This window comes from Rhamphochromis sp. 'chilingali', assembly GCF_963969265.1.
Source record: "Rhamphochromis sp. 'chilingali' genome assembly, chromosome: 10".
In the NCBI taxonomy this organism is placed as follows: Eukaryota; Metazoa; Chordata; class Actinopteri; order Cichliformes; family Cichlidae; genus Rhamphochromis; species Rhamphochromis sp. 'chilingali'.
The window spans coordinates 33,897,008-33,923,364 of record NC_137937.1 but is presented as its reverse complement, the minus strand read 5'-3'; the positions used below and the strand labels follow the sequence as shown (position 1 = coordinate 33,923,364).

Sequence of the window (26,357 nt, the reverse complement as noted above, 5' to 3'; positions counted from 1 at the left end):
ATCTTTCAACTCCTAAAGTTGCCAGTTGATGAAAAGGCATTTGAGTTGTTTGAGGTTGGATGGTGAATGGAAGGCTATAGTCCTGACAGGGGTGAAGTGTCAACCAGCCTCTAAAAAGCCTTATAAGGACACGCGGATAAAGACAAGGGGGAAAAAAGGACCCGAGAACACCAGGGAACACTTGAGCTCCATATATTGATGGAAAACCTTTGAAGAAAAGGCAACAAACATGAGCTAAATATACACATATGAATAACTTTGTTGTGGTTATGAGACAGAAAAGAAAAAAAAACAGAAAAGTAGCTCAGAATTCCTGGGAGTGTGAAAAACTAACTTAAAATAAATACCACACAATGAAGGCAGAGGGGAAAAAAACTCAAAAATGGGAAAATATGACAAATCCAAGCAAAAAGAACCAGCATCAGAAAACACTGCATTAAAAAAAAGAATTGAGTGCATGCACAGTGACTAAATATGCACGAGGAGGGAAACAGGTATGAACAGGTGAACTAAATCAGGTATAACAGAGGGTGGGAAAAGAACAAAGGGGGGGGGGAAATCAAATCAAACCACAGAAAGGCACAAAAGGGTCTAGCCTTCAAAGTAAAACAGGAAGTAAACTGAAAGAGGGCCCAAGCCTAGCGAGACAGACAGCACAGTGAAAAAAGGAAAACACAAGAAGAACCCAAGAATCAATAAATCTTCTCTCTGCCTTTTATCCACACATGTAAAATCAGCTGTCAGAAACCCTGGTGGTGATTTTGGATCCTAATCTCATCTCACCCAGCTGTGCTACCACCTCAGGAATATTGTAAGAATCCTTTCAAAATTAAGTTTTAATGACACTCAGGCCATCATTCATGCTTTCGTGTCCTCTTACTCTAATGGCTATAAATCAGAACACATTAAATCGACTTCAGATTGTACAAAATGCTGCAGCAAGGCTTATTACACCAGTTTTAATGCCTTTACACTGGCCGGTCATAATCGATTTTAAGATTTCACTTATGACTCTTAAAGCCTTTTAATAGTCTTGTCTCAGGATATATATTAGAACTGCTTCTCCTGTACCAACCAATTCACAGCCTCAGATCCTCAGGCAGAAACCTGTTAACTGGTCTGACATCACACTTAAGGACAAAAGATGATCGAGTGTTTAGGACTCCTCAGTTGTGGAATGACCTGCCAAAAGAAGCTCACGTCGTTATTGTCTGATTTACAATTTCCTCTTTTAGTCATAGTTTCTGTGAAGCACTTTGTAATGCAGGTTGTGAAATGTGCCATACAGATGGACCTTATTATTATATTATATAACACGAAGCGACGGAAAAACTAAGGCTAACAGCAACATTAGTCATAGCTATAATGCAATATAAAAAACATGACAGCAGATCTCCTGCCCAGCACCTTTTGGGTTAACTGGGTCCTGTCTTGGCCACTTTCAGGCTTATGCAGAACTCTTGTAATCTAACATGAGAAATATCAAATCTGCACTTTTTGATACCAACAGTTTCACATTTGTTAAGGCCAAGTTTGGCTGTTGGTAAGGCTACAAAGCAACATGATGCTCTGTTGTGTTCTCATTTAAGCTAAAATGCAAATGCTGAGTTTGATCTGCATGTAAATGATGCCTCGTGTCCGTCTGAAGGCCGCTGTGGAAGACGAATGGTGTTTATCAGCCAGTCTGGAATCAGCGCTTGGCGCTTTGCACAGGACGCCATCTAATTACCTTTTTTCTTAAAGGTTGTATTTATTAGAATCCATCATCGCTGTCGTTACATCAATTAATGCTGTTGATGGGCTGAGGAATTGTCACCCTCTGCCCTCGTCTTCCTCACCCTCACCCCCTCGCATTCCCTCCATCCTTCACAGGCAGAAGAACCTCCTCTCTTCTCTTTGGCATTAAAGGCCTGTCATCCCAGCATGCCACGGGGCCCCCGACCATAGCCCAGCGGTGTCAATTAAATTTGATTGACTGAGTAAAAGAAGCACACAAATAAGCCAAAACAACAGACACAAAAATCTATACATGACTCCTGCAGCCCCCCACCCTCTCCGGCCCTCCGCCCCGGCTGTCAAATCAAGCGCTTGTCTCGTCTGTTTTCGTGGCGTGTGCCGTGGACGTCCACCGCAAGACAACTGCTACTCTGTGTGTGTGCGTCTGTGTGTGTGAAGGCGTCAGTGTTGGCCAAATGCACCGCCTGTCCCGCCCACCCCTTAAACCCCCCCTCTCACCCAAACACCCCCAGCCCCTCCCCTTCCATCCACACGGAGTGATCCAATTAGTGGTTCTGGAACCTCGTCCACACTGCACAGCGGAGGCCCCTGGGTATTGACTCAAACTGTTGTCCAATAAATGAGGTCTAATTTATCAGTTTAACTTCATCCCCCCACCCCACTCCAACCCCTCGAAGAAAAGGAGTGAAGAGAAAGAGTAGAGGGTGGGGGGAAAAAGGAAAACAAATAGCTTTCATTTTTTGTTGCATGAACAGGCGAGGAGTGTTTGGGAAAAAAAATCCCAATAAATCCTGCATTCCTCACATATCACACCCTCTCATCTCTCCTTGTTTTGCTAATTGTCAGCCGGTGAGCTCATGTTTCATATTCACTGCGATGATTGAGGGACGCTATTAGAGCAAACCCCATTAGGCTCCGTGGGGAAGCAGCTGACCCTGCGTGGGAACCATCAAAGACCAATTTGCTACCCAAACACCATAAATCCTGCCCTGTTAAGTGACTGTTTTTGATGCTGCTGAAGCGCGCAGAAATAAATATACGCTTTGTTATGTATTGTCCATTAAATTACCAGTGAGCACAATTCACACATGACATCCATCTTGGTCAGCCGTGGTCAAAAGTGGGGTCCTGGGACCTGCAGAGGACCTCTGACGGTGCTGGAGGACGGCTCAGTGACGGCTTCATTTATTGTTCGAGAAGAAGAAGAAGAAGGCTGCAAAACTTGGGAAGTTTTATTTGTCAGATTAACAGAGACCATCAAAATAAGGCTGAACAAAGTTTATTCTCCAGAATCTTAAAGTCAGGACTTCTCAGCAAAGCTCTGAAGTAAACATATCAAATGCTTAAACTGAGAAAAAACAAACAGATTTGAGACAAAAAAGTAAGTTTGATTTGATGGAAGTACCACATCACAAAATTCATGTTTACCAGGGCTTTCTGACCTCAACACTTTAACAACAGCCAGTAAATGTCTGGAGCAAATATTCCTCTAAAACCTGTGTATACCTTTCATTATTGCCTTTCAGATGTGCAAACAGCTAACTCTATAGACACTAATGTACCTCCATACCATCAGAGATACAGGCGTTTGAACTGAGAGTGTTGAGAACAAGCCAGATGGTCTTTCTCCTTTTTGTCTTGAGGATACGGCAACTGTGTTTTCCAAAAACAATTTCAGATTTCAATCCACCTGACCACAGAACAGTTTGCTGGTTGTTCTCACTCCATTTTAAATGACCTTTGACCCAGAGTAGAAGCAGCGTTTTCACATTTGCACTGAAGGGCACAGCAAACTGTGTCCACAGACAATCATTTCTAGAAGCTTTCCTGAGCCCATGGTGCGATTTCATGACAGAACCACGCTCATTTTTAATGCAGCGCCTCCAATATAGTTTTGGTCGTGTCCCTTGCACACGGTGAATTCCAGATTGGTGAAACTCTTCCTGTCTAAGACGCTCTTTTTATTCCCAATCACCTTACTAACCTGTTGCCAATTAACCTAAGTAAAAATAAAACGTTCCTTCAGCTGTTTTGTTTTAGCACCACTTACTTTTCCAGGCATTTGTTGCCCTATTTCAACTTTTTAAAGATGTGCTGCTGCCATCAAATCCAAAATGAGCTAGAATTTTTCATGAAACAGTAAAATGTCTCAGGTTGAACATCTGATATGTTTTCTGTGTTCTATTGTGAATAAAGTTTAGTTTACAAGATTTGCACATCTATTACGCAGCACCCCAGCTATGTGGAACTGGGGTTCTACACTTATTAGAAAACAGAATCAGTGATATGAAAGACAGGAAGTGATTTTAGTTTTAAGTAAATCTACAGTTTAAGAGAAGCGACTTAAGGAATTGAAAAAGGTTTCTGGCATAAACGTATCCCTTTTCTTTAGTCATTTGATAAAACATGAAAAAGCCAGTTAATGACTGTTAAATGAAGCAGTAAGTTAATATCTACATAAGAGTTCAGGTGTCACTATGATACAGGGAAGGTAATATTTATGAAATATTGCTCTGATAACGGGGATCAAAAAAGAGGAACATTATTCATCCCACCATTGTGAACAATTAGACCCGACACCACCTGGAAGTCCAGAAATAAAGTTTATTTCAGTTCGTCTTCAGCCTTCACAACAATTTAAATAGCAGGACAGAAGACGTCCGTCTCTGTACACATTGGTTAGTAAAAAAAAAAAAAATCTAAACTCAGGTCAGACACTTCCACTTCCACATTCACTGATACTGCGTCTCTTTTTATTGTTTTTCTTTCTTTGCATTGAGAGGAAACATCCAAGTCGATGCAGCAACAGTAACCGTGCTTCTAAAGAGTTCATTAGAAGCACAAAAGTTCAGTTTGTCTCCCGTTTCTTGTCCTGAGGGAGTGCCTACAAAGAAAATGCTCCAGATAAAAACAACTTCATTTCAAAGACAATCTTTAACACAGCCGGCCCCGCCAAGAGAACACTGATTGTTTGGCAACGAGCAATATTTTGAGGCAATGGAAGCTGAAACATTTCCCTGCAACCTGCTCCAGGTATAACGGTCCTAAAGGCCTGCAGCCTGTTCATATTTTCCCAGGAAATTTTTGTTAAAGGAAATTGATTTTTGTTTGTACTTTTAAAAGTCTGAAATTCAAAATGACCTAAAAAAATTAAATAAAATTTGAGTATTTAATCTGGTAATTCCACATTAAAAATGCCAGAATCAGCTTAGTTCATATACAATAACTTTGGCATTTCACAATGAAGACATGATTCATTCACTGCGCCTTCATACTATGATTTTTTTTCCTCACAGACCTTCTAAGCAGACTTTACAGGTGACTCTCAGGTTCAGCAGCTGGCTGCACGAAATTTCAGATGAAAAATTAATTAAAATTAAAACAATTCCTCATCCTCAGAAAAAAACTGTGACACTTCGAGTTGGTTTAAAACCGATTTAAAATTTGGTTGCAGTTTTTAACAATCTGCTGTACTCCTGAAGTGATGAAGGACAAATAAGGCAATTTAAAAAGCACCAACCCTGTATGCTTTAGAGGCCTGTAATTCAGAGTTTTCACAGTATTATGGTAAAATTTTGCACGACTTCAGTTATGCTAAAGTTACTGTATAAAAACAAAAATTATTTTCTTATAATTAGTATCAAATTACTAATTATAATTTGGCAGGAAAGCATGAACGTTATGTTGAATCTTTGGGAATGATTACAGACCTTTAAATATAAAAGGCCATATTTTCCCCAGCTGCTTTAGCTCCTTTGAGGCAACTTTCTGAAAACCTGAAGGTATGATCAGCAGGTTGGTGCAGCTGTCGAAATGACTGAATTAGGGATCTGCTGTGTCTGACGTCCCAACAATAGGAAAAACAACCCTGTAGGACAATGGGGTGTTTAGGGGAGTCTAAAGCCTGGGTTTCAGGGATTACTTGTACATACACTGACTTAATTACTTGAAACTCTGTTTAATGTAAGCATCCACCACTGTAATAGTATGTATACGACAGAAAAGAAGTAAATGCATAACAGGTCCCAAATCTGACTGTTTTTTTTAAAGCCGAATGACACCTTGTCTTTTCCAGTGTGCTCACTGGAAGGGGTGTGAAGCAAGCATGGGAACCTTTATGTCCTGAGTAAGAGTAAAGTTTTAATCTTGTCACACCTCCTTTACACTTAACTGTAAATTTAGCAATTAAACAGTGAAGAGTGAGATATTTGGGAAATATCAATTCAGATAAATATTAAATGGGGGAAAAAAAAAAAAAAAAAACATGAAGTGAAGAGACTCTGTACGCATAGTCCCCAGACTTAATCATCCAATCAGAGGCAAAGTGCACAGAGATGACAAACTAAAATGTTGGACTGTTCCTTTAACAGATCAGGACTAGATGCGGGTAAATCCTCCTGAGCCCCACTGCCTCAGATACCCACCAACTACTGCAGCCCACCACACACAGCGAGTGTGCAAAGCCAGAGGAATAGAAAACTGCAAAAAGGTGACTGTAAACCATCTGAAACTGCAGTGCAGAATGATACTGACTCAAACTGCAAAAAATATACAGGAATGTGAATTAAAAACTAGAGAATAAAGTCCAAACCACTGTGAAACATCAGTAACAGTAATTGAATGAACATAAACGTGTTTAAAACATAACAGACGTGATCCAGTTTTTCCCACAGCTTTTAAAAAACTGGGGCTGTAATCTGTTCTGCTGTTCTGTTCATGCAATCGGACAGCAAGAAAAACAAAAGCCTTTAGAGGGCGCTAGTGAGGCTCTAGAGGCTGTGTCAAACATTAAATGTTAAGAAAATTACAAATCATTTTTGGATTACAAGAAAGCAGCACAAAACGTCCCAAAGCTTAGGAATGCCTCATTTACTGAGTTCATTTAGTCCTGCTTCATATTGTTATCTTTGATATATGCTGCGACTTAGAGCTGCAACATTTTTAATGCAGTAATGTTCCTGGGAGATAAACACCTTGTCAGTTATTCTACAAAATGTAGTTTCAGGGAGACCGTTTAAAACTTAAAAACAAAGCTGAGGTTTCTGCAGAACACAAATGGACGTTTCTCAACTACAGAGCACAAACATTAAAGGACTACGATGACCTGGATGACTGAGAACCTTCACAGACATAAAGAGCACAATCTGTAATTGCATAAGGGATTAGTCATGGTAGTACATGGTCAGTGGTTCCAGCCAGCTACATCGAACCACTGAGAATCATCTACAGTGTGTTCTGCAGGCACGTGTATGGTGAGGTGGAAGCAGAAGTGGGCAGGGCTTAATCTTTTAAGGTGGGGTTACAGTCCTGAGTGTTGTTGATTGTTCGACTATACGCTCACTTTTTAATCTATATATTGTTATGTTTTTGATTTTTTTTTTTTTAAATATTAACCCGACAATGTGGGTCTGCTAATAGTAAGTCAATGATTTTATAAATGACTGGCTTGTATTTGCCAAATATTTCCAGAGCGTGGTGGAAACTTGAAAAGTTTAGACATATAAGCAAGAGTTCTGATAAATTAAGGTGGAAATGTGGCTCGTGATAAATAAAGTTTCCTATTTTAAACACTGAACCAGAAAATGTTGCAGTATTGAAAAAAAAAAAATGGATAGGAGTATCAGATTACAGCCTCAGTCTTCATGTTTCAAGCTTTGAGAAAGTTTGTAAAACTCACAAAAGATGTAAAAAAAAAAAAAAAGAAAAAAGAAAAAAAAAAAGAAAAAGGAAAAAGCTTAAACGTTTTCTTTTCCCACTTCATCGTTCATATGCTCAGCCAGTTTATCAGCTGCTGTAGAAGGTGCATCTTTAAACCTCCCAGTCTCAAAAACACATCAAACTACTAATTTCTACTTCATGCCATAGACGATAAAATCAAAATTAAAAAGTTGAATATAATGTAAAACAAACAAAACCACATAATTAAATACTAATATATACAGTGGTTTTTAAAAATTTGTTGTTGTGCTGCTGCACGTTAGAAATGTGCATGATTATAGCCACATAAAAAAAATTTAATCATATAACTGTGTGTAAACATAAATACTAATATTCCTAAGTTCGTCTTTAGTGTTGATCAGAGCACAGTAACAGCGGCAGAGAAACAGGAACTCCAAACCTCCATTTAGAAAATGTTGACACTTTTTGTGCAACAAAATAAAACAAACAAAAAAAATAAATGCATGAAAAGCTGAAATATGGAGAAGTGAGGTTTCCGTAGGACATCAGCTACCACAGCATCATCATCATCATCAGCCCATCAAATAAAACAAATCCTTCAGAGAACTTAAGACATGAAACAGTTTGTTTTGTCAAATCAAAAGCTAAACATCTGAGACAATGAACATGAGAAACTTCAGTTACATTCTAGCTAGTTGTTGTTTTTATAAGTTGTTTATATCTTTGTACAGTGTCTGTTCAAAACAACAGTCATCTAAAAGGCGCTTTTTATTGTAAGTTACATCATTATTAGAGAGAGAACTGCAACAATCACACAATCACCTATAAGGAGTACTTGGTGACAACGGGGAGAATGAACTCCTTTTTAACAGGACGAGACCTCCAGCTGTTAGGGTTGGGCTGCATTTAGTGTGACTGGGTGGAGGGTGGAGCAAAAGGGAAGAGAGTAAAGATGGACACAGAGAGACTACAAACAACAAGAGAGCAACAGTTGCACATATAAGAATAAAAAGAAGTCAAGTAGAAGAGCTCAGTGCATCATGGGAAGTGCAGCCTGAACCTATAGCAGCATAAAAGGATGTTTCAGGGTCACCTCATCCAACCATAAGTAAAAGCTTTATTACAAAGGAAATTTTAGAAGTGGACAGTTCAGTTCAGGGTGTCTGTCTCCTGAATCCAAACTGGGAGCTAATTCTTTAGCCCGATAGCTGAATTCTCCAGCTTTCATTCTGCTTTTTGAAACCCTTACTATGAGGTCTTTAAGGTATGATGGCACCTGATCATTCTGGACTTTCTATGTAAGGATGAAGATTTAAAAAATACATTCTGGATTTAACAGGGAGCCCATGAAGTTGAGCCAATTTGGGAGAAATATGCTCTCTCTTTTTAGTCCCCTTAATCCTCTTACTGTTGCGTGGTGATCACTTGGGATCAACTGAAGGCTTTTCAGGGACAGGTGTCAAACTCCAGGCCTCGAGGGCTGGTGTCCTGCAAGTTTTAGATGTGTCCTTGATCCAACACAGCTGATTTAAATGTCTAAATGACCTCCTCAACATGTCTTGAAGTTCTCCACAGGCCTGGTAATGAACTAATCATTTGATTCAGGTGTGCTGACCCAGGGTGAGATCTAAAACCTGCAGGACACCGGCCCTCAAGGCCTGGAGTTCGACACCCCTGTCTTAAGACATTACCACTGAAACATGTAAGGTCTGCCTATCAAGAAGCATTTTTATGTCCCGTGTCACTATTTGTGGTCAGTTTTCTGTAATGTCTCACACAAATTATGTAAATTAATTTACGTTTCTCATGTTCTGCCTCGTGCTGTTTGCTCTTGATTGCTTTCTGTTCATTATGCGCTTTCTGCCCTTCAGTAGGAACTAGCTGGTTAAACGTTACTGGTTTTGCTCTTGCCCTTGGCTCCGCCTCCTGGGCTGCTTTTACTCTCTGACTTCCTGCCAGAGGAGTTCTGCATGGTGGACACTTTAACCGCAGAACCCGACTGACCACCACTGTTGTTGTTATTATGGTTTGAGTTTCCGCTCAGTGTCTCCATGATGGAGCGGAACGTCCCGAAAGGCCGCTTGCTTTCAGAACTTCCTGTTGGAGTCCTCTCCTTCCCTTGATGCACTTTTGTTGGCTCTGCCTCCTGACTGGAGCTCTTGTGCACCTGCTCATCGAATGTAACCCTCAGTTTGAGGTTCTGGGATGTCTTCCTGCGAGATGAGGGAGACTTCAGGGCACTCTTGGGGCTGGTTGCGACTTTCTGGCCATTGGTGGCATCCTGGTCCCCTGGAACGTCTGGGGTTTTGCCATCTGTGGCTTCAGGGTCACTGGAGGTGGGGGACGGGTTGTAGCCAATGCTATCTACTGACTTTGATCCACTGAGAGAAAATGCCAGCTTCCTCTCAACTGTGGAAGATGATGATGAGGGGAGGTGCTTTTTCATCATTAGTTGGAGGTGGTTTGACACCGGCTCCTCCTCTGTGATTGGCAAGTGGGATGGCCTATCAGGTCGTAGTGTGTTTGAGGGTGGAGCTCCCTGATTCTTGCCCTCTTCTGGTGGATAACCATCTGAATCGGATTCGCTTAAGGAACGCTGCATGATCTGTTTGAGTCTTGCTAGTTTGAGCTCTCTCCTCTCCACCAGCCCAATTCTGCGGCCCCCAGGAGCCCCAGGGCCTTCTCTGCTCATACCACCTGCAGGAGGCAGTCTCTCTCTAGGACAGAGTGTCTCCGACATGTCCTTCCCCAGGAGCTGCCGCAGCACGGAGTCTGGACCCACCCCTCCCTGACGAACCAACCAGTGACCGTCACCAGGAGTCCCCTCAGCAGTCAACATCATCTCTTGCCACGCCTCCACAGAGGGTTGATGGGAGCTGCAGCGCAGACAGGGAGACAGAGATCATGCTCCATGTTCATATTTTAACGCTTTAGTATTTCTGCCTTTGGTTAGCGATGAAAGCAGTGTTAAACTGCTTAGTCAACTACTTATTCACATCCCTAGTACATACACACCACTCAACAGTAAAACACAGCCTTTTTATTTAAGCAGTGTGTTGCTCAGCTGTTACCTGCTAGATCTGTTGGAATCATTAGCAACGATTTCTGTTTGTTTGGCATGACCTAAGGCACATGTCTATGTTTTTCAAGTTATTGTGGTCCTTCACCAAGCTCTACTGAGAAAGCTGCTGCTTTGTCACTTTACCAGCTCTGACTCATTAAGCAGATCTTAGCTTCCACATCTTCTTTTATTATATGATTAACTTTCATCTGTATGGCTTTTACACACCGAGCGTGTGTGTGTGTGTGTGTGTGCCTGTTACCTGGGTGATCTGGACGGTGTCCCCTCTGCCTTGTTGGGCTCCATCAGTCTCTGCAGCTGTTTCTGTAAGGCCATTCTCTCTGACGCCTGTCTACATGACAAACATGCAACACATATGACAGATCTAACACTGAGACAGCTCCTGTGTTTTTCCAAGAACACTGAAGTCTGAATGCTGTCTGTTTCAAAACAATTACACAAACAGATTTCATGATGCAAATAATTAATAAAAGATATCCCACAAAGACACAAATAGCTGTTTTCTACTAGTACCCACTCATCTTGGCTCAGCTTGACTCAGCTCGGTTTTTAGGCTTTTCCATTAGATAGCAGTACCTGGTATCAGGTACTTTTTTAGTACTTGCTCAGCTGGGGTTCGATGTGAGCTGAGTCTATGTGAAAATGTGACGTCGACAGGCAGCATGCCACCGATTAACCAGTCAATGATGAGTCATGAGAGAAAAATCCAAACCGCCATTTTTAAAAATGGCCCTGGATAGTTTCCAGCAACCCTGAAGTGAATAAGAAGTTTAAAAAAAAATGGACGGCTGGATCTTTTCCAAAGAATTATTATTAATGACCACCAGTGGTGATGATGTTCTCATCTCATAATGTGATAAGCTGAACATTTTGGGGTTATGACATATTTGAGACTCAGATAACAGGATGATAATACTACAATTCTAAACTATGCAAAAACACATCAACTTACTCATTGAGCTGCTTGGTGAGCTTAACAACCTGCGAGGCCAGCGACATGCAGGTTTCTACTACAACCAGGTAGCGGGCGCAAGTGGTGTGTCCCTGCCGCTCGGCACTCTGGGAAGGCCGCTCCCCCTGCTGGTTCTGGAATGTCACATTGGAGCCGTACTCCACCAGAGTCTGGATAAACAAACGCAAACCTTTCACAGTTCTGAGCTCTAGCCCACAAGTTTCAGACGTTTCAGAGAAGCAGCTCTCTCATTTAAACCATATCATTAGTTATCAGTATTTTGATTGTCAGCCTGGGCTAGCCAGCAGGAAGCAGACAAGACTAATAATATCCGCCCTTCCTTCAGCAGGGTGTGCCACCTACAGAGAAAATACCCCTCAGCCTCTATTGCAGGAAAATTAGCGAAAAGTATAAAACCTAACACTTGTAATAAATCAGTGTTGTGTCAGGTTAAGTAAGAGAAAAAGGAACTAACCAGAATGTTGCAGCGAGCATTTAACCTTTTACTCTACAGAAGCGTGATGGATGGTGATAAAGTGATAAATCTCCGAGCAAAGAAACAATATTTAGGAACAGGAAAAAAAGGTTCAAGATAGTAGAACTTTTTAAAAACCCCGTGAATGACACATTACCAGAGAAACAGATGAATAAAGACAAAGCATTAGCTGCTCTGAGACAATAAACAATATGACCAACTCTCCACCTGCCGCAGGTCGAGGTTAGAGCTCAAGTCATTCAGTCCACACAGATTCTGACAGCAGGCGGACTAACAGCAGAACCTGCTGTATATTTATGGGAGCAAAACATCCAGTGATGTAAATCTTGAAGCTATATCACAGACTTAAACATCAGGTTACCTGTATACAGCTGAGGTGACCATACTGAGCTGCTATGTGGACTGCAGTGTTTCCGTTCTGGTCGACTTCATCCAGAGAGATAGCCTGTTCCTGCATGAACTGAAGCAACCACAGCAACACCTTCTCCTGAAGGGAGAGATGGCATATCCATTAAAACAATATAACTAAATGTTCATCGTCTTATTGGATCAGTGAAATGAGAGTAACCATGATAATGTGTCATTATTTGTTAATGATAGTTAAAAGCAGCAATAAATTCTCATAATAAAGTTTAACAGTTCATGTGATTCAAGCATTTCATTTTAGCTTTTACACTAGAATATCAACAGCAAAAACATGCCAGGTTAAGTTATTAAGATGGTCGTCCCTTGCACAGCGGCTTTACGCTACTCCTATTTCATAGGATGGGTTAAATAAAGTGAATGAATTTTCCTCATGGTAATAATAAAAGATAACTTAAAAATAACACACAAATTAAACTTACGCTAAGTAAACAGACAAACAATCTGATTTGTTTATTGACTGCTGTGCCACACACTTGGAAATCACAGATGTCACAAGCAAATTATAAATTACCAATATATCCACCTACTGACTTGTAGGGAATGAAAACACTCAATGTGTAATGTGGAAAAAATAAAATCGACTGCTCTCATCACCTGCATGTGTGTGTTTATGTGCACGTGTGTGTATTACCTGTCCATATCGGGCCGCGTAGTGGATCAAACTGGGATGTTCTCTGGTGCAGCTCAGCTCGGCAATGGCTTCTGTCTCACTTACCATCCACCTCACGCACTCCAGATGACCATTCTACAACAAACACGCACGCATGTTTCAATCACTTCGAGCCATATCAGCCGGTGCATGTCCAAACTGCAATGTGACCAGATCAGTATTTAGCCAGCCAGCTTCTTTGAAAAAAAGCTACCGAATGTTCTTCATGCGGGCAACAACTTCACCTAAAATAAGCTGAGTTTTTCTAGGAGTAAGAACAGGGCTGGCACAATTTATTTCTTATAGAGTGTTACAGTGAGAAAAGACAGCTTCCTAAAATGTCACAACATGATTCTTGTGATATTTTCCAGAGAGGAACCATTGCTATGAACTTATTTGTGTCTTTAGATCCAAACTGTTATGTACTACTGATATGTGGCCTAAAAAGTAGCCAAGTTCCCACAATGAGTCAGTGAAAAGATTTATGCCCCTGCAACGTGAGTAATACGACTACATTCATTTAACATACTTCAGCATGGACCAGGTGGCTGGAAATCTGTCATCCTGTTAATCTAAGCATATAAACAACAGTCTTGTTAATAACAACCAATCAGGAATCAGCAAACAGCTGCAGAGCTTGTCTCCAGATAACACACTTCCCTTCTGGCAGCCAATCAAGAGCCTAGTTTCCACTACAGGGCTGCCAAAGCAGGACCTGCTCATATTTGCGGCATTTAACTTCTTTCTTTCTAACATCCTGCGGCTGCCAATAGAGCTGGAGTAAACGTTTACCTAATTTTATCAAAAACCTCCATCTTATTATTACAGTATGACCTCACTGACCAGCTGTCAGTAACCAATCAAATGTCTGCATACCCTTGTTAGCTTACAGATGTTTTTTTCTACTTTCAGGAGGACTAATATTTTGACCTGCAGGTATGAACAGTGGGAATTTGAAGACTTAAAGGGTATACAGGCACATTACATTCACATCATGCAGGGTAGATACATAGCTAAAATAAGGCTGAAGCTGCATAAACACATTTCTTACACTTTTGTTGGACTTTATCTGACAAACAAGATACTGCAGTTAATGTGTGTAACATGCATGATGACACCGCTGAATGCCAACACTGCTGGGTGACCCTGAACACACCACACAGTGGGGTGCCAGTACTCTGGCTTGATGTAATTCAAAGTTGTCTTCTCAATGTCATTAAAGCAGAATCTCTGCCAGCACTTGAATACAAGCATGTTACTTTGGAGACATACACCCAGTCTAACACTGAAGTTCACCTTGACCCCCAGACCAGCGGGGGTGAGCTGCTGGTTGTTGCGCTCATTGAGACAATCCTCCCCCATCAAAGATGTGAGATGCTGCAGACAGTCGGCGTGGCCCTGAGAGGCCGAGATGTGGAGCAGGTTGTTTCCATCCTCGTCTCTGATCAGCTCCAGATTATCAGCTGCCAGGTGAGGCTGCACAAGGAGGACAAAGAGGAGAAAACACAGAGGTTGTGAAGTGTAAAGGACGACGGGGTGATGAGGAGAAGGATGACAAAATATGATGAAATACGCACCAGCAATGAGATCTGTCCTTCTCTAACGATGTTAATGATGTTCTGGTTCTTCTTGGATTCCTCGTCTACTTCCCCTCCTGCTCCACCACTCCCTCCAAACCCCCTTGACCCACCTCCCACTCCTCCTGATGCAGAAGCCCAGGATTTGGAGCTGTCCTGCCTGCTCACGCTGCCCCCTGGCAGAGGGAAAATTAGTCCTGGGCCCCCTGGAGGGTCCACACTTGGTCTCTGGCTCTGAGAGTCTGGATAGACCCGTGCAGACAGCAGTTTGTCTGAAAATCATGTCATGTCTTTATATGTATATATATATATATATATATGTTAGCACGGAAGAACAGAACAGAGGACAGTACATTTATTTAATACCTGCATCAGAGAAAGAAGAGAGAGAGGACGAGCAGCTAAGGAGGCCAGAAGACATCTCTGGCTGGTAACCTCCTCCACCTGGGGATCGGTGGAGGTGGTGGAGGTCTGGATCCATTGATTTGGACTTCCTCAGGTCAGACCACTTCACTGGTGACAGAACGCAATACTGCAGAAAACACCAAGTGAGCTTTTAGTTTAAGTGAGAAAATTACAGTCACAGTTATATTGGAGTCTGCAGAGGGTCCCAGTGCGGTGGAAGACATCACGCCTCGTCCCTGTACCAAAGACGCCACATCCCAGTGGCCCCCAGGATTACAGGCCTGTGGCACTGACCTCCCATATCATGAAGACCCTGGAAAGACTCATCCTGGACCAGCTCCAACCCATAGTCAGACCACATCAGGATCCCCTTCAATTGGCTTACCAGCCCCGACTCGGAACTGAGGACGCCATCATCTACCTGCTCAATCGTGTCTACACCCATCTGGGCCAGCAGGAGAGCACTGTGAGGGTCGTGTTTTTTGACTTCAAAAAATAGCCTGCTGACTCTCCTGGGTGATAATGTTATATACCTATGTGGTATGTGACTTTTGTTGCTATGATGCCAGGTCTCTCTTGGAAATGAGATTTTTAATCTCAATGAGATTTTTTACCTGGATAAATAAAGGATTAATAAAAATAATCTAACAGCGATGCAGGTGGATGCTTCTCTGTGTCCCGTTGATTACCTGTCAGGAAGACCACAGTAAGTGTGTCTTCCACATTGTGATGGTAATTAGCAACACAGGGGCACCACAAGGGACTGTCCTCTCCCCCTTCCTCTTCACCACAGACTTCAGCCACTGCACAGAGACCTGCCATCTTCAGAAGTTTTCTGATGACTCTGTGGTGGTTGGATCAGCAGGGGTGATGAGTCCGAGTACCGGGCTGTGGTTGACTCCTTTGTCACGTGGTGCGAGCAGAATCATCTGCAGCTCAACGTGGCAAAGACCAAGGATTTGATTGTGGACCAGGAAAGACCAGGAAATCCACGGGGTCAGCATGGACATTGTGACATTGACTATAGATACCTTGGAGTACACATAGACAATAAACTGGACTGGGTTAAAAACACCACTGCACTTTACAGGAAGGGCCAGTGTCATCTGAGGCAGCTGAGGTCCTTCAAGATTTTCTATGAGTCTGCTGTGGCCAGAGCAATCCTCTATGCTGTTGCATGCTGGGGCAGCAGGTTGAGCATTGCTGATGCCAACAGACTCAATAAACTGATCCACAAGGCCAGTAATGTTGAGGGTATGGAGCTTGACTCTCTTAAAGTGGTGTCGGGAAGTGAATTTTGTCCAAGATAAAGACAATGTTGGACAATACCTCCCACCCACTCCATGACATGCTGGCTAGCCACAGGAGCACGTTCAGTGAGAGACTGAGATTACCAAACAGCGCCACTGAACAACACAGGAAATCATTCCTGCCTGTGGCCATCTCCCTGTACAACTCCTCCATCTAACACATTGTAAACACTGCAATAGTTACATCTTTTTGCACACACTCTTTTCTTACTCAGTACTGTTGCTGTCAATTTTCTTGATATTTATTTATATTCACATCTGTCAACCCCAGATATTTATTATTTGGTGATTTGTGTATATATTGTGCTATTCCTTTTATCTTAACATACTGTATTGTTGAATAGTCTAGTCTATATCTGTTAATGTTACTGTACAGGAGCAACTGTAACCCACATTTCAAAAGTAGTAGCTATATTTATTTGTTTATGTATATGTTTAGGTCTGGACAGAGGCACTGTAAATACAAACAGAAATATGAAGCATAAAAGATGCTGGCTGACTCACCTGAGTTTGTGAGCTACTACTGCTGCCCAGGCTCAGAGGCTCATTGTGGGTTAAAGTGGAGTTCTTCAGCCCTCCTCCCCGATTCCTCTCCAGTGTGCCTCCACCTATGTTGCTCCCCGTCACTGACCGCTTGTCGTGGGGAACACGGGGCAGCGTGGACATCTGCTGAGTGGACTTGATATAAGGCACATCCAGGATCTCATCCATGTCCAGATCATAGTGCTCCAGTTCCCCAAACAAAGCCTGGGGGTTGTTGCTCCCTCCAACAACACCAACACTGCTGCCCAGGCTCTTAGCCTTTCCTCCCTGCCCGTCAGAGGAGGCATTAGTCTGTTTGTCAGGGTCATCCTTACTACTCTCAACTGGCTCCCCCAGAACCAGCCCCTGACCTTGGACTTTACCATCGGTCTCTGCGTCAGTGGTTTCTGGTTGGTGCTTAAGAGGTGAGACCCTCTTCACCGGCCGGAACTTACTGTGAACCTCAGCAATCCCTGTGGGTTTGATTCCCCCGCCGCTGTGGGAGGACACACTGCGGCTCCAATTGATGGCTGGAGCTGCAGGAGGACAGGATGATCAGAGATCTGATCTAAACTGTTTCAAGCCAAACTGTAATTATATTATTGTTAAGTTACCTTGCCTCTCCTCTGCCTGACCATCGCTTCTCCTGGACAGCTCAGGGATGCTCTTCAGAGACGTGACAGAATACTGTAAGAGGATGAGGAAAGATTAAAAAAAAAAAAAAGACAGAAAATTGTACGCAGCAGTCCAGCAGCTGTGCAAGGAAGTTATATTTAGATATTAGCCAATTACTTTAAGTACTGACAGATTGTAACTTGAAGCAGTTACAGCTGTGTAATTTCAAACTCCTTCCTACACAGACCCAAAGCCAAGAAAATCTGTCCAAATCTTTCCGTCATGAAAGTTAACGGAATAAAGAAATGCACTGACTAAATGCGACCAAGAACTGAGAGCAGTTCGAGGCCACCTCGTGCAATCAAGGTGGCCTTGACTGCACGATGCTACAGTCAAGGCCACCTGTATCATCCCACCCATCCAAAATTGATACAATGCTATGGGCTGGCTAATTTATTTTATTTTCCTATTTATCAGATAGATAAAACAGGTCCTGCCACTTAGCCTTAGGGTTAGTGTGTATGGCTGATTTATACTGTAACTTAGAGGAAAGTGCATCCCTGATCCATGCCTTTGCCACTACCCTAAAAGCCTACATCCTGTGGAACCTGTGCAATGATCACTAACAGCTGTCTGCAGCTGGCTTTGTCTCAGCATCTCTGACTTTGTCTCAGCATCTCTGACTTTAACCTGATCTGTTTTCTGTGGTGTGTCAGTTGGTTATCAGCTTCAGCTCTTCATCACTTTTTATCTGAGGTTACTGCCTGAGTCTGCTGCTGGCACCATCTGCACAGACATGGTCTGGTTATCTGTGGACAATCCAGGCCCAAGTGAACCTCTAATGTATTTACTAGCACATCATATGTCAATTAACACTCTCAGTGGTAGTCTCTTGAGTTGCTCACCTGAAAATTTGTTGTTTTCTTGCCCATTTCATGTTGTCATTAGTCATTTCACCCACAGCTGTTTGAAGTTGCCAAATATCATTCACTTTTTACAGTCTCTCAATGCCACGTCCCTGCAAATTGCTTCCAGTGTGCATGTAACTTAACTCTCTACTGTAGAACTCCAGCACTGCCAACATTTTTTAATCTATTTGCCTTTCATTTAAAGTGTTGTTTTTTTAAGTTCCTGCAAAAGTACACATTTTTTATGAAGTTCACCAAATGCGGATGATTTTAAGTGAATCAACAGTCATGCTAATCATTGATCAAAATAATAATCTTTTTTAAGCACTGAGCAACCATAAATATGCTTATTGCAAAGTTAGCATTATTTACATAGCTGTGTGTAAACTGAAGGGTGGTAGTGACTATCATCTTCTTGAGCTCCAGAGATACGCAAAGACTGAACTGCTTTATATTCTGTTAGCTGCGTACAACCCCATCAAACTTTACTGGTGATGAAGATGCAGCTGGTAGTTGCGCCCCTGTGGGCAGCTTGTCATATCATACTGACCACTGAATCATCAGAGAAGTCGATCTCATCCAGGTCGAGGTATTCAGGAGCCTCCATCTTCACACCACATCATCAGCCTCACAACCAGCTGCAGACAAAAAGGCAAGATGTCAATGTGTGACTAAAAGCACTAACAAAGCAACAGGATATCACTAATGGTTTCCCTGTGCTCATCAGCATCAACATTCAAAGTCAATAGACAGTTTTGTGTTTCTGTGTTTGATGAATGTTTGACTTGTTGTTTTTGGTTTAGCTGAGCCAATTAAAAAAGTCCAGTTTTCAAATTTATGGGAATAATTTGTAAAGAAAGGAAAAAAGTAGACTTGGGTTTGACTGGTAATTATTCCTCACGCTTATCTTTTTTTTGGCGGGGGGGGGGGGGGGGGGGGGGGGGGTTGCATTTTATACAAATCAGGACAATAAAAGCCACAACTTTCTTTGCCTAGCTTTTTTATTTAGCAGCATTTAAATCATGAAAATGAAAAAAAAAAAAAAACCTCTGGGAATTACTGCTGCAGTGATATGATCAGTGGGGATAAAACACAGGAAGTAGCTGCAGGAAACAGTTTGGCTGAAAATGTGCGTTAAAGTGCTTTTTGATGATCTTTTTCTAACTGATATGACAAATTTCTGCACCGGGAACAAAGTCACAGAACAAATAACAAAGTCACTTCTATTTTAAGGAGAATTTTCTCTTTCACCCACCAAGAAAGGGCTAAAAGGGATTATTTGAAGCAAATCAAATCCTCTTCTACTGGGTAATGCCGCACATAAAGCCCTAACTGTCAACTGCACAATCTGACTGAGCAGTTGTGATCAAAGGCAACACACAGCAGGATAATCAGGACTAATCACAGAGCAGCGTGACTTGTACCATGAGCACGCAACCTCAACAAACACAAGAGCAAGAAGCTCCCTGGCAACAAAAGCCAAACTCTGAAACAAGAAACAGAAAAAAAAATCTGTCAAATCTGAAAGTTTTCACTATTTTTTTGTACAATAACTTTAGGCTATCTAATGAAGCTATGCAAAATTTTACTCCCGCATTAGGAAACTTTTCTGCTTTACATGGCCTCTGATTACATAGGAATTCATTTTTAAAATGCCTAAAATTTCCAACATTTTTCTGTCCTCTTAACATAGGTAGAGGATAACCACATGACAATTTCAGGGATGATAAACACATGTAAGCTGCATGCCTTCATTCATTGCTTTGTAAAGTGTGAGACGAACTGCAAATGAGACTATTCGCATTCAAAACAAAAGTTGGACTTGCATGCAGACGTGAAAAAAAATACGTTGAAAAGGCTGTGGAAGTCCCTGTATTAAGCACGTAAACCTGTGGCACAAAAATCACCAAACTCGGACGACCACAGACTGTTTTCCTTCGTGGTGATGAAGGAAAATGCTGGGCTGGCATGTAAAAGGGCATTTATTCTCTTCAAGGACCTGAAGCTCCATAAAGCACCCCTCCAACAGCCAAACCCATCTGTTCTCTGATTGGATAGTTAAATTTGTGATTGACATGACATTGGCCAATCAGATGAAAGGAAGAAAAGTAGGGTCAAAATTTGTACTTTTTGCACACACACAAATCTTTTTTACACATACAAATCCTGAATTACAAGTACAAAATATTTATGACCACAATTTGAGCCCATAAATATCACCTGATGACTACATGAAACCTCCAGTAACCACTCACAACTTGTGGTTACCAGGGGATCACTGACTAATCATTGGGCCTGCATGAATGTGGCTGATTGGGTCAAGTATAGTTTTCACAGCAACTTTTAGCAACCACTCTGGAACTGGTCATAGGGTTGTCAACTGGACTCTAGGCTGGTGTGACTGAGGCCCAAGATGGCTAATGAGGTTTCCAACTATTACTTTTGTTCATTAATCAATTTACATACTAACTCTATAAAAGTCTCCAGAGCCCACAGGGATGTTTCCAAATTACTTATTTTGTCAGAGGGAGAGAGAATGTGAAAACACATATTGAACAGATTCCATTTACATGACAGCACAGAAAAACTCAACAATCACATCAGCACTGTTTCTAGTTAAGATCCTGCAAGGAAAGAGAAGACACGTCATCAGCTCCTGTCATTCATCAGTGCCATTCTCTTTCTTTGAAAATCCGGCCAAATAGAGAACAAGCTCTGACCATGAAGCTGGTATGGTTTGTAAAAAAATAAATAAAATATTGCTCACCAATGCTGTAATCGTCAGTGTTTTCTGTGTAATTTCCTGTTCTATTCCAGCTGGTAGGACTAAGTAACCAGGGAGTAACATGGTTATGGCTAAAATCAGATCGTGTTTACATTTCTTTTTTGAGTTCAGAGCTCATAACAACGATCAGATCAAAGATGAAACTGGCTTTGAAAGCTCTTCATAGATACCAAACTCACAGACTAGTTTCCGGTATTTAGTAAATTACTTTAAACCTCTATTTGTCACGACTGGGGCAGCAGCCGTTGTGATGAGTGGAAAGGAGGACTCGAATGCAGCACTTACTAAGATGTGAGGGTGGTTTATTAAGAATACAGAACACAAAGTGGGGGATGGCAAAACAGAACTAAGGATAAACTAAACTGGGAGAAACTAAACCATAGAATAGCAAACCTGAACACGAAGGGAGGACAGCAGAGAGAGCACGCTGAGGATTCACAGAGTAATGCAGAGACACAACGAGGAACAGAGGCAGACACACACTATAAATACACAGAGGGACACTGGGAAATCACACACAGGTGGGAGACACAGCTGGACCTGATTATCCTGATCAGACAGGGGACACTAACACCAGGGACCAACAGAGGGAGCACCAACCCAGAAACCCAGTATCCAAAACCCCAAAACACAAACCATCCCAAAACAGCCCACAAACAATAATAATAACAACAACAATAAATACACCAAACACGAGCGATCGTGGCTCGAGAGTTGGGAGTTCGCCTTGTAATCGGAAGGTTGCCGGTTCGAGCCCCGGCTTGGACAGTCTCGGTCGTTATGTCCTTGGACAAGACACTTCACCTACCGCCTACTGGTGTTGGCCAGAAGGGCCGATGGCGCGATATGGCAGCCTCACTTCTGTCAGTCTGCCCCAGGGCAGCTGTGGCTACAACTGTAGCTTGCCTCCACCAGTGTGTGAATGTGTGTGTGAATGGGTGGATGACTGGGTGTGTAAAGCGCTTTGGGGTCCCTAGAGGGGACTAGTAAAAGCGCTATACAAATACAGGCCATTTACCACAAAATCACTGATTCATGGACTCAGGCCCATGACACTAGTAGCATATTTTTATAATAACACTTGAGGCCATTTTAATTCTACGTTTCCCACTTACAAAATAACTACCAAAAACTGCTAAAAAGTGAAAAATATACTTCTTAGAATTGAAAGTAAGATGTGCTGAAGAAAAGATGAGACATCAAAAGATAGACACATTATACAGAGGAGGAGATTTCACTAAACACCCAGTGGCCCGCTCCTTCACACAAATAGCCAAACAGCAATAGAAAGTCAATGTTGCCATGTTGTGTGGCACATGGATACTGTTGAGGTTCAGTTTCAGCTGAATGGGAGTGGGTGTATCTCTCTTTATTGTAAAGATGGAGATAAATACACTTCTTGAAATGTTCATTGGCTTATTATTGAGTTCCTGCCCCTTTATATCCCATGGTTCATGTTCACCTGAACCTCATATAGATGTTCTTAAAAAGTAAAGTTTTAAGAATAATTTTAAAGTAAAAAAGAAAAAGAAAAAAAAAGACTGTTTTATTTAGCTGATAATATTTAGCAATAGAGGAATGATGACAGTGCTATATACAATTTCAGTATGCAATTTAAAGAACACACGCATGGTCAAAAATGACTCACATTACAACAGGAGGACACAATAATACCACCCAGAGTATCAGGTTAGACACAGGCTTTCTGAATTTCTTAGGGCCAAACAGAGTGAAAATTACAAGTCACACTGCCCTTCATGTCTCCAAGACATGCCTGTAGCTTCAGTAATTGATTTTTCCCCTGACTTAATAGTTAAAGAAAATCAGGTATTATCTGTATAGTAATAGAAATGTATCCATGTATAACTGCATTGCTCTCTGCACTACATGAAACCCTATAGAACTCATGACTCCATCTTTTGTATGAGAGGAAAAAAAACCTCCAAGTTTACATAAAGAAACTGGAACTGGACAAATATGATTTAAAGCAGCACAGCAGATTTCTAGCTTCATCCTTCTCATCTGAAGCAGCGTGCCATTTGTTCAGTGTTTTATTACTTGCAAGTGGGACGGGTAGCTATTTTTCTTTACCTCATTCTCAAACAAAGTCAACATTTTTTGTGTTTGTTTATTTAACATCTTATTTGGCTATACGTGGAATTTTATACACACAAGACCAATGAAATGTATGCACATTTAGAAAGAGGCTTCAAAACAGCTACAATAAATCCCAAATTGTTACAAAGGTGGCTGTAAAAAAAAAGCAGCAAGATTTCTTTGTAGACTAAATTTGTGCTGATGTTAAAAAATATCTATACACACAAATTAGAAATAAAGAATGAAAATCAAAAAAACTGATTGCACGTTAGCCCCATTATTTGCAAGAAATCTGCAGCTTAATCAATGATGGAAGTATTAGTCATGAGAGGATCACCTAAAATAACACCATGGCTACAGTGGAGTCAGACTGTGAGACCTCTCACGTCATCAGGTGGTGTACCTACAATAAGATCCAGATGTTCTGAGGGAACATTTCATTTCTTTGGCCCATTCTTTCGGGATCATGGAGCCTGTTGATGTGAGATCACTTACAGCTATCTGCATTTAGAACCAAACTGAAAAATCGTCAATTTTCTCACATATATAATAAGTTACTGTGTGCCGCTGTGCCATACCTCGCCTTAAAGAAGCTTTAACCCCTACTCTACCACATAAGTTTCTCATCTTTGATTACTAACATTTTTTTCCTTGTACACTGCTTTCAGAGAAAAATAAAGCAAGAAGTAATTTAAAATTCATATGGTCATTTTCCAGGCAATAATAGAAATCTGTCTGTTTTTCTGACCACACATTAAGACTACGCTTAGAGATTTCTTTATGTTTTGAGAAGAACAAACGTCCAGTCATGGAAGTCCAAGATGTTCAGAAAGCAACAAACTGGTGCGTCCGTGTAAGACTGGAGCTGTTTTCAGACTGCGTGGGAGTCAACGGGTCAAAATAAAAAACCCTCTGATTGCAGCTTTGAGAAAGAGTCGAGCCTGCATATCCTTGATAACAACAGTTTAGGCTTCGAAACCCGACATCAAAAATAACATAGAACTTTTAAAGAAAAGAAAAGGAAGGAGAACAACATCTGCTCACTCTGTTTATGTGAACAGCTGACGAGTCCAAATCCTTCCAGACAGCAAGACACAAAAATAATCAGAGATGAAGCGTTGTTTTGGAGGAAAGACAAGAAACAAGGATGGGAGTTTATTCTTTCCTCAAAGTGTAATTAGAAATTTACTGCATGCTACTTCGCATTTCCCATGGAAATCAGTGAAACTAAAATCCACCTTCCGTCATCTCAAAGTCTCCCTTATTTACATGTTCTGACTTGTTTGTTGAACTGGTGTAAAAATAGAAATGGAAGCAGTGATCTAACGACCACTGGGAGCAGGGAATGCACACAGCACCTCTAAAACCCTGAACTCCTCGTGAGGTTAGTTGGGTTCAAGCGCCACTGTCAGCTGAGCCCTGCCAAACACAGGTTGCAAGATAAAGCTGTAAATCAGACAGAATCGAGACCTGGAGTTTCTTCAGAGCTCACCAAGTTAAATTTAAATGACAGCATACAGAACGACATTCAAAACATGGATTACAATCATAATATCCATGTCCATACAGTAGAAAACCCACACTGACAAAAGAAACTGCAATGATAGCCACAGGATATAACAATAACTCCCATGACACAACTGACTAAATGGACACTACCCGGGGAGACAATGAGCAGTAGAAAATAGAAAATAGATGATAGATTACCCAATTAAAGAGGAACAGCTAATATTAGCACCCTATTTTTATTCTTGGACTTGGCATCATTCACAGTTCATTATTTATCCTTATCAGGGCATCCAGTTCATCTTCTCTCACTCAAACAAGCTGCTTAAAATCCTCCACTTTTAAGCTAACTTTCTTCTGATTGTCTGCCTGTCACCAGCAGAAACAGTCGGTAAGTGAGGCTTCTGCACTTAGAACCCTCATTGGCATTATGTGCCAGTTTTCAACCAGTGCTCCCCTGGGACTGCTGTGGTTACAGGAGCCATTCAGCTCCTCAACCAGTGTTTGCACCAGAGAAATAAAAGCTACTTTCAAGTAGCCTCGCATGTTTGATTTGACAGGTGGTTACTTTACTTTACTTTATTCTGGCCTTAATATTAGTTGGAAGCAGTCTGATAGATAACAGTTATTTTTTCCAGTAAAAACTGAGTAAATTTATCAAAGATCTGCAGATTTCAACACCTCAGAAAATAAGATTGTCTTCGCACTAGACAAGATTTAAACCAATCAGAAAGCACTACTTGCGTACTTTAAATGACTAAAAGTACTGTACATGTAGTATGGCAACACTTTAAAAGCAGATAAAAGTAAAATACGAGAAACATTTGACTTTATTTAAAAGGACAGTTAGTATGAAGCAGACTTAAAGAGGCCAACAGAGCCCTATGCTTTCTGCTTTATAAATGACAACAAAGGATGGGAGGCGAGTGTGCTCCTATGATTCTTACTGACAGCTTGTTTAATCCTCGGATACCTGCTCAAGCAGCAGGAGGCTAATCAGTTAAGCTAGCTAGCTAATCAGCATCTAAAGAAGCTAATGTGGAAGCTAACAGGCTAGCCAGGCTGGCAGTTGGAAAATTGGGTCAAAGAGAAAGCTCAGGTAAAAGATAAGGCGGTCGGAATAAGGAGCCGTTAGCTCTCGGTTAACGGACAGTTTTCAGACACGGTACCTTTCGGAAGTCAGGCAGCCGAGGGGGGTTAGCCGGTTTAAGGAGCTGGTTGCTGCTAGTGGTAACGCTAGCTGGATGGTTGTTGGATCCAGCTGTTTTTTTCCCTTCTGTCGCCTCTCTGTCTTGAAAAGCACAAAGACTTTGACATATGGGCAGCACAAAGCGCCGGAAACAGGGTGAGCTCTCACTCTGAGGAAATTTCCCAAGACCACGTAGTGTGGAGAAAAGACAAACTTCACTTTCTTTTTGATTTTTTTAGGCTAAATAAAGCAAAATAAATAAATAAATAATAAAAAATTAAATAAATAAATAAATAATTTGTGTTTGTTTTCTTTAACTATTGTTGTGCAGCGGGGTAGCTTATTCACTAAGGAGCAAAGCAAGAATAATACACATTTTCAAAAGAATTTGAAATAATATCTAACAAATTTCATAGCATTGA

The 26,357-nt window shown here is 41.5% G+C and overlaps 1 protein-coding gene across 1 annotated transcript; it reads right to left on the bottom strand.

The window, feature by feature from the left end:
• Positions 1-7,101: 7,101 nt before the first annotated feature.
• sncaip (synuclein, alpha interacting protein) lies at positions 7,102-26,029 on the bottom strand. Its single transcript, XM_080893997.1, has 12 exons — positions 25,916-26,029; positions 18,909-18,996; positions 17,450-17,522; positions 16,818-17,371; positions 14,965-15,130; positions 14,599-14,870; positions 14,318-14,497; positions 13,004-13,117; positions 12,308-12,433; positions 11,451-11,620; positions 10,740-10,829; positions 7,102-10,292 (listed from the first exon to the last, which is right to left on the bottom strand). Exons 2-12 carry the CDS (start codon positions 18,963-18,965, stop codon positions 9,302-9,304), a joined length of 2,793 nt encoding a protein of 930 aa, XP_080750123.1. The 5' UTR covers positions 18,966-18,996; positions 25,916-26,029; the 3' UTR covers positions 7,102-9,301.
• Between the last annotated feature and the right edge of the window lie 328 nt (positions 26,030-26,357).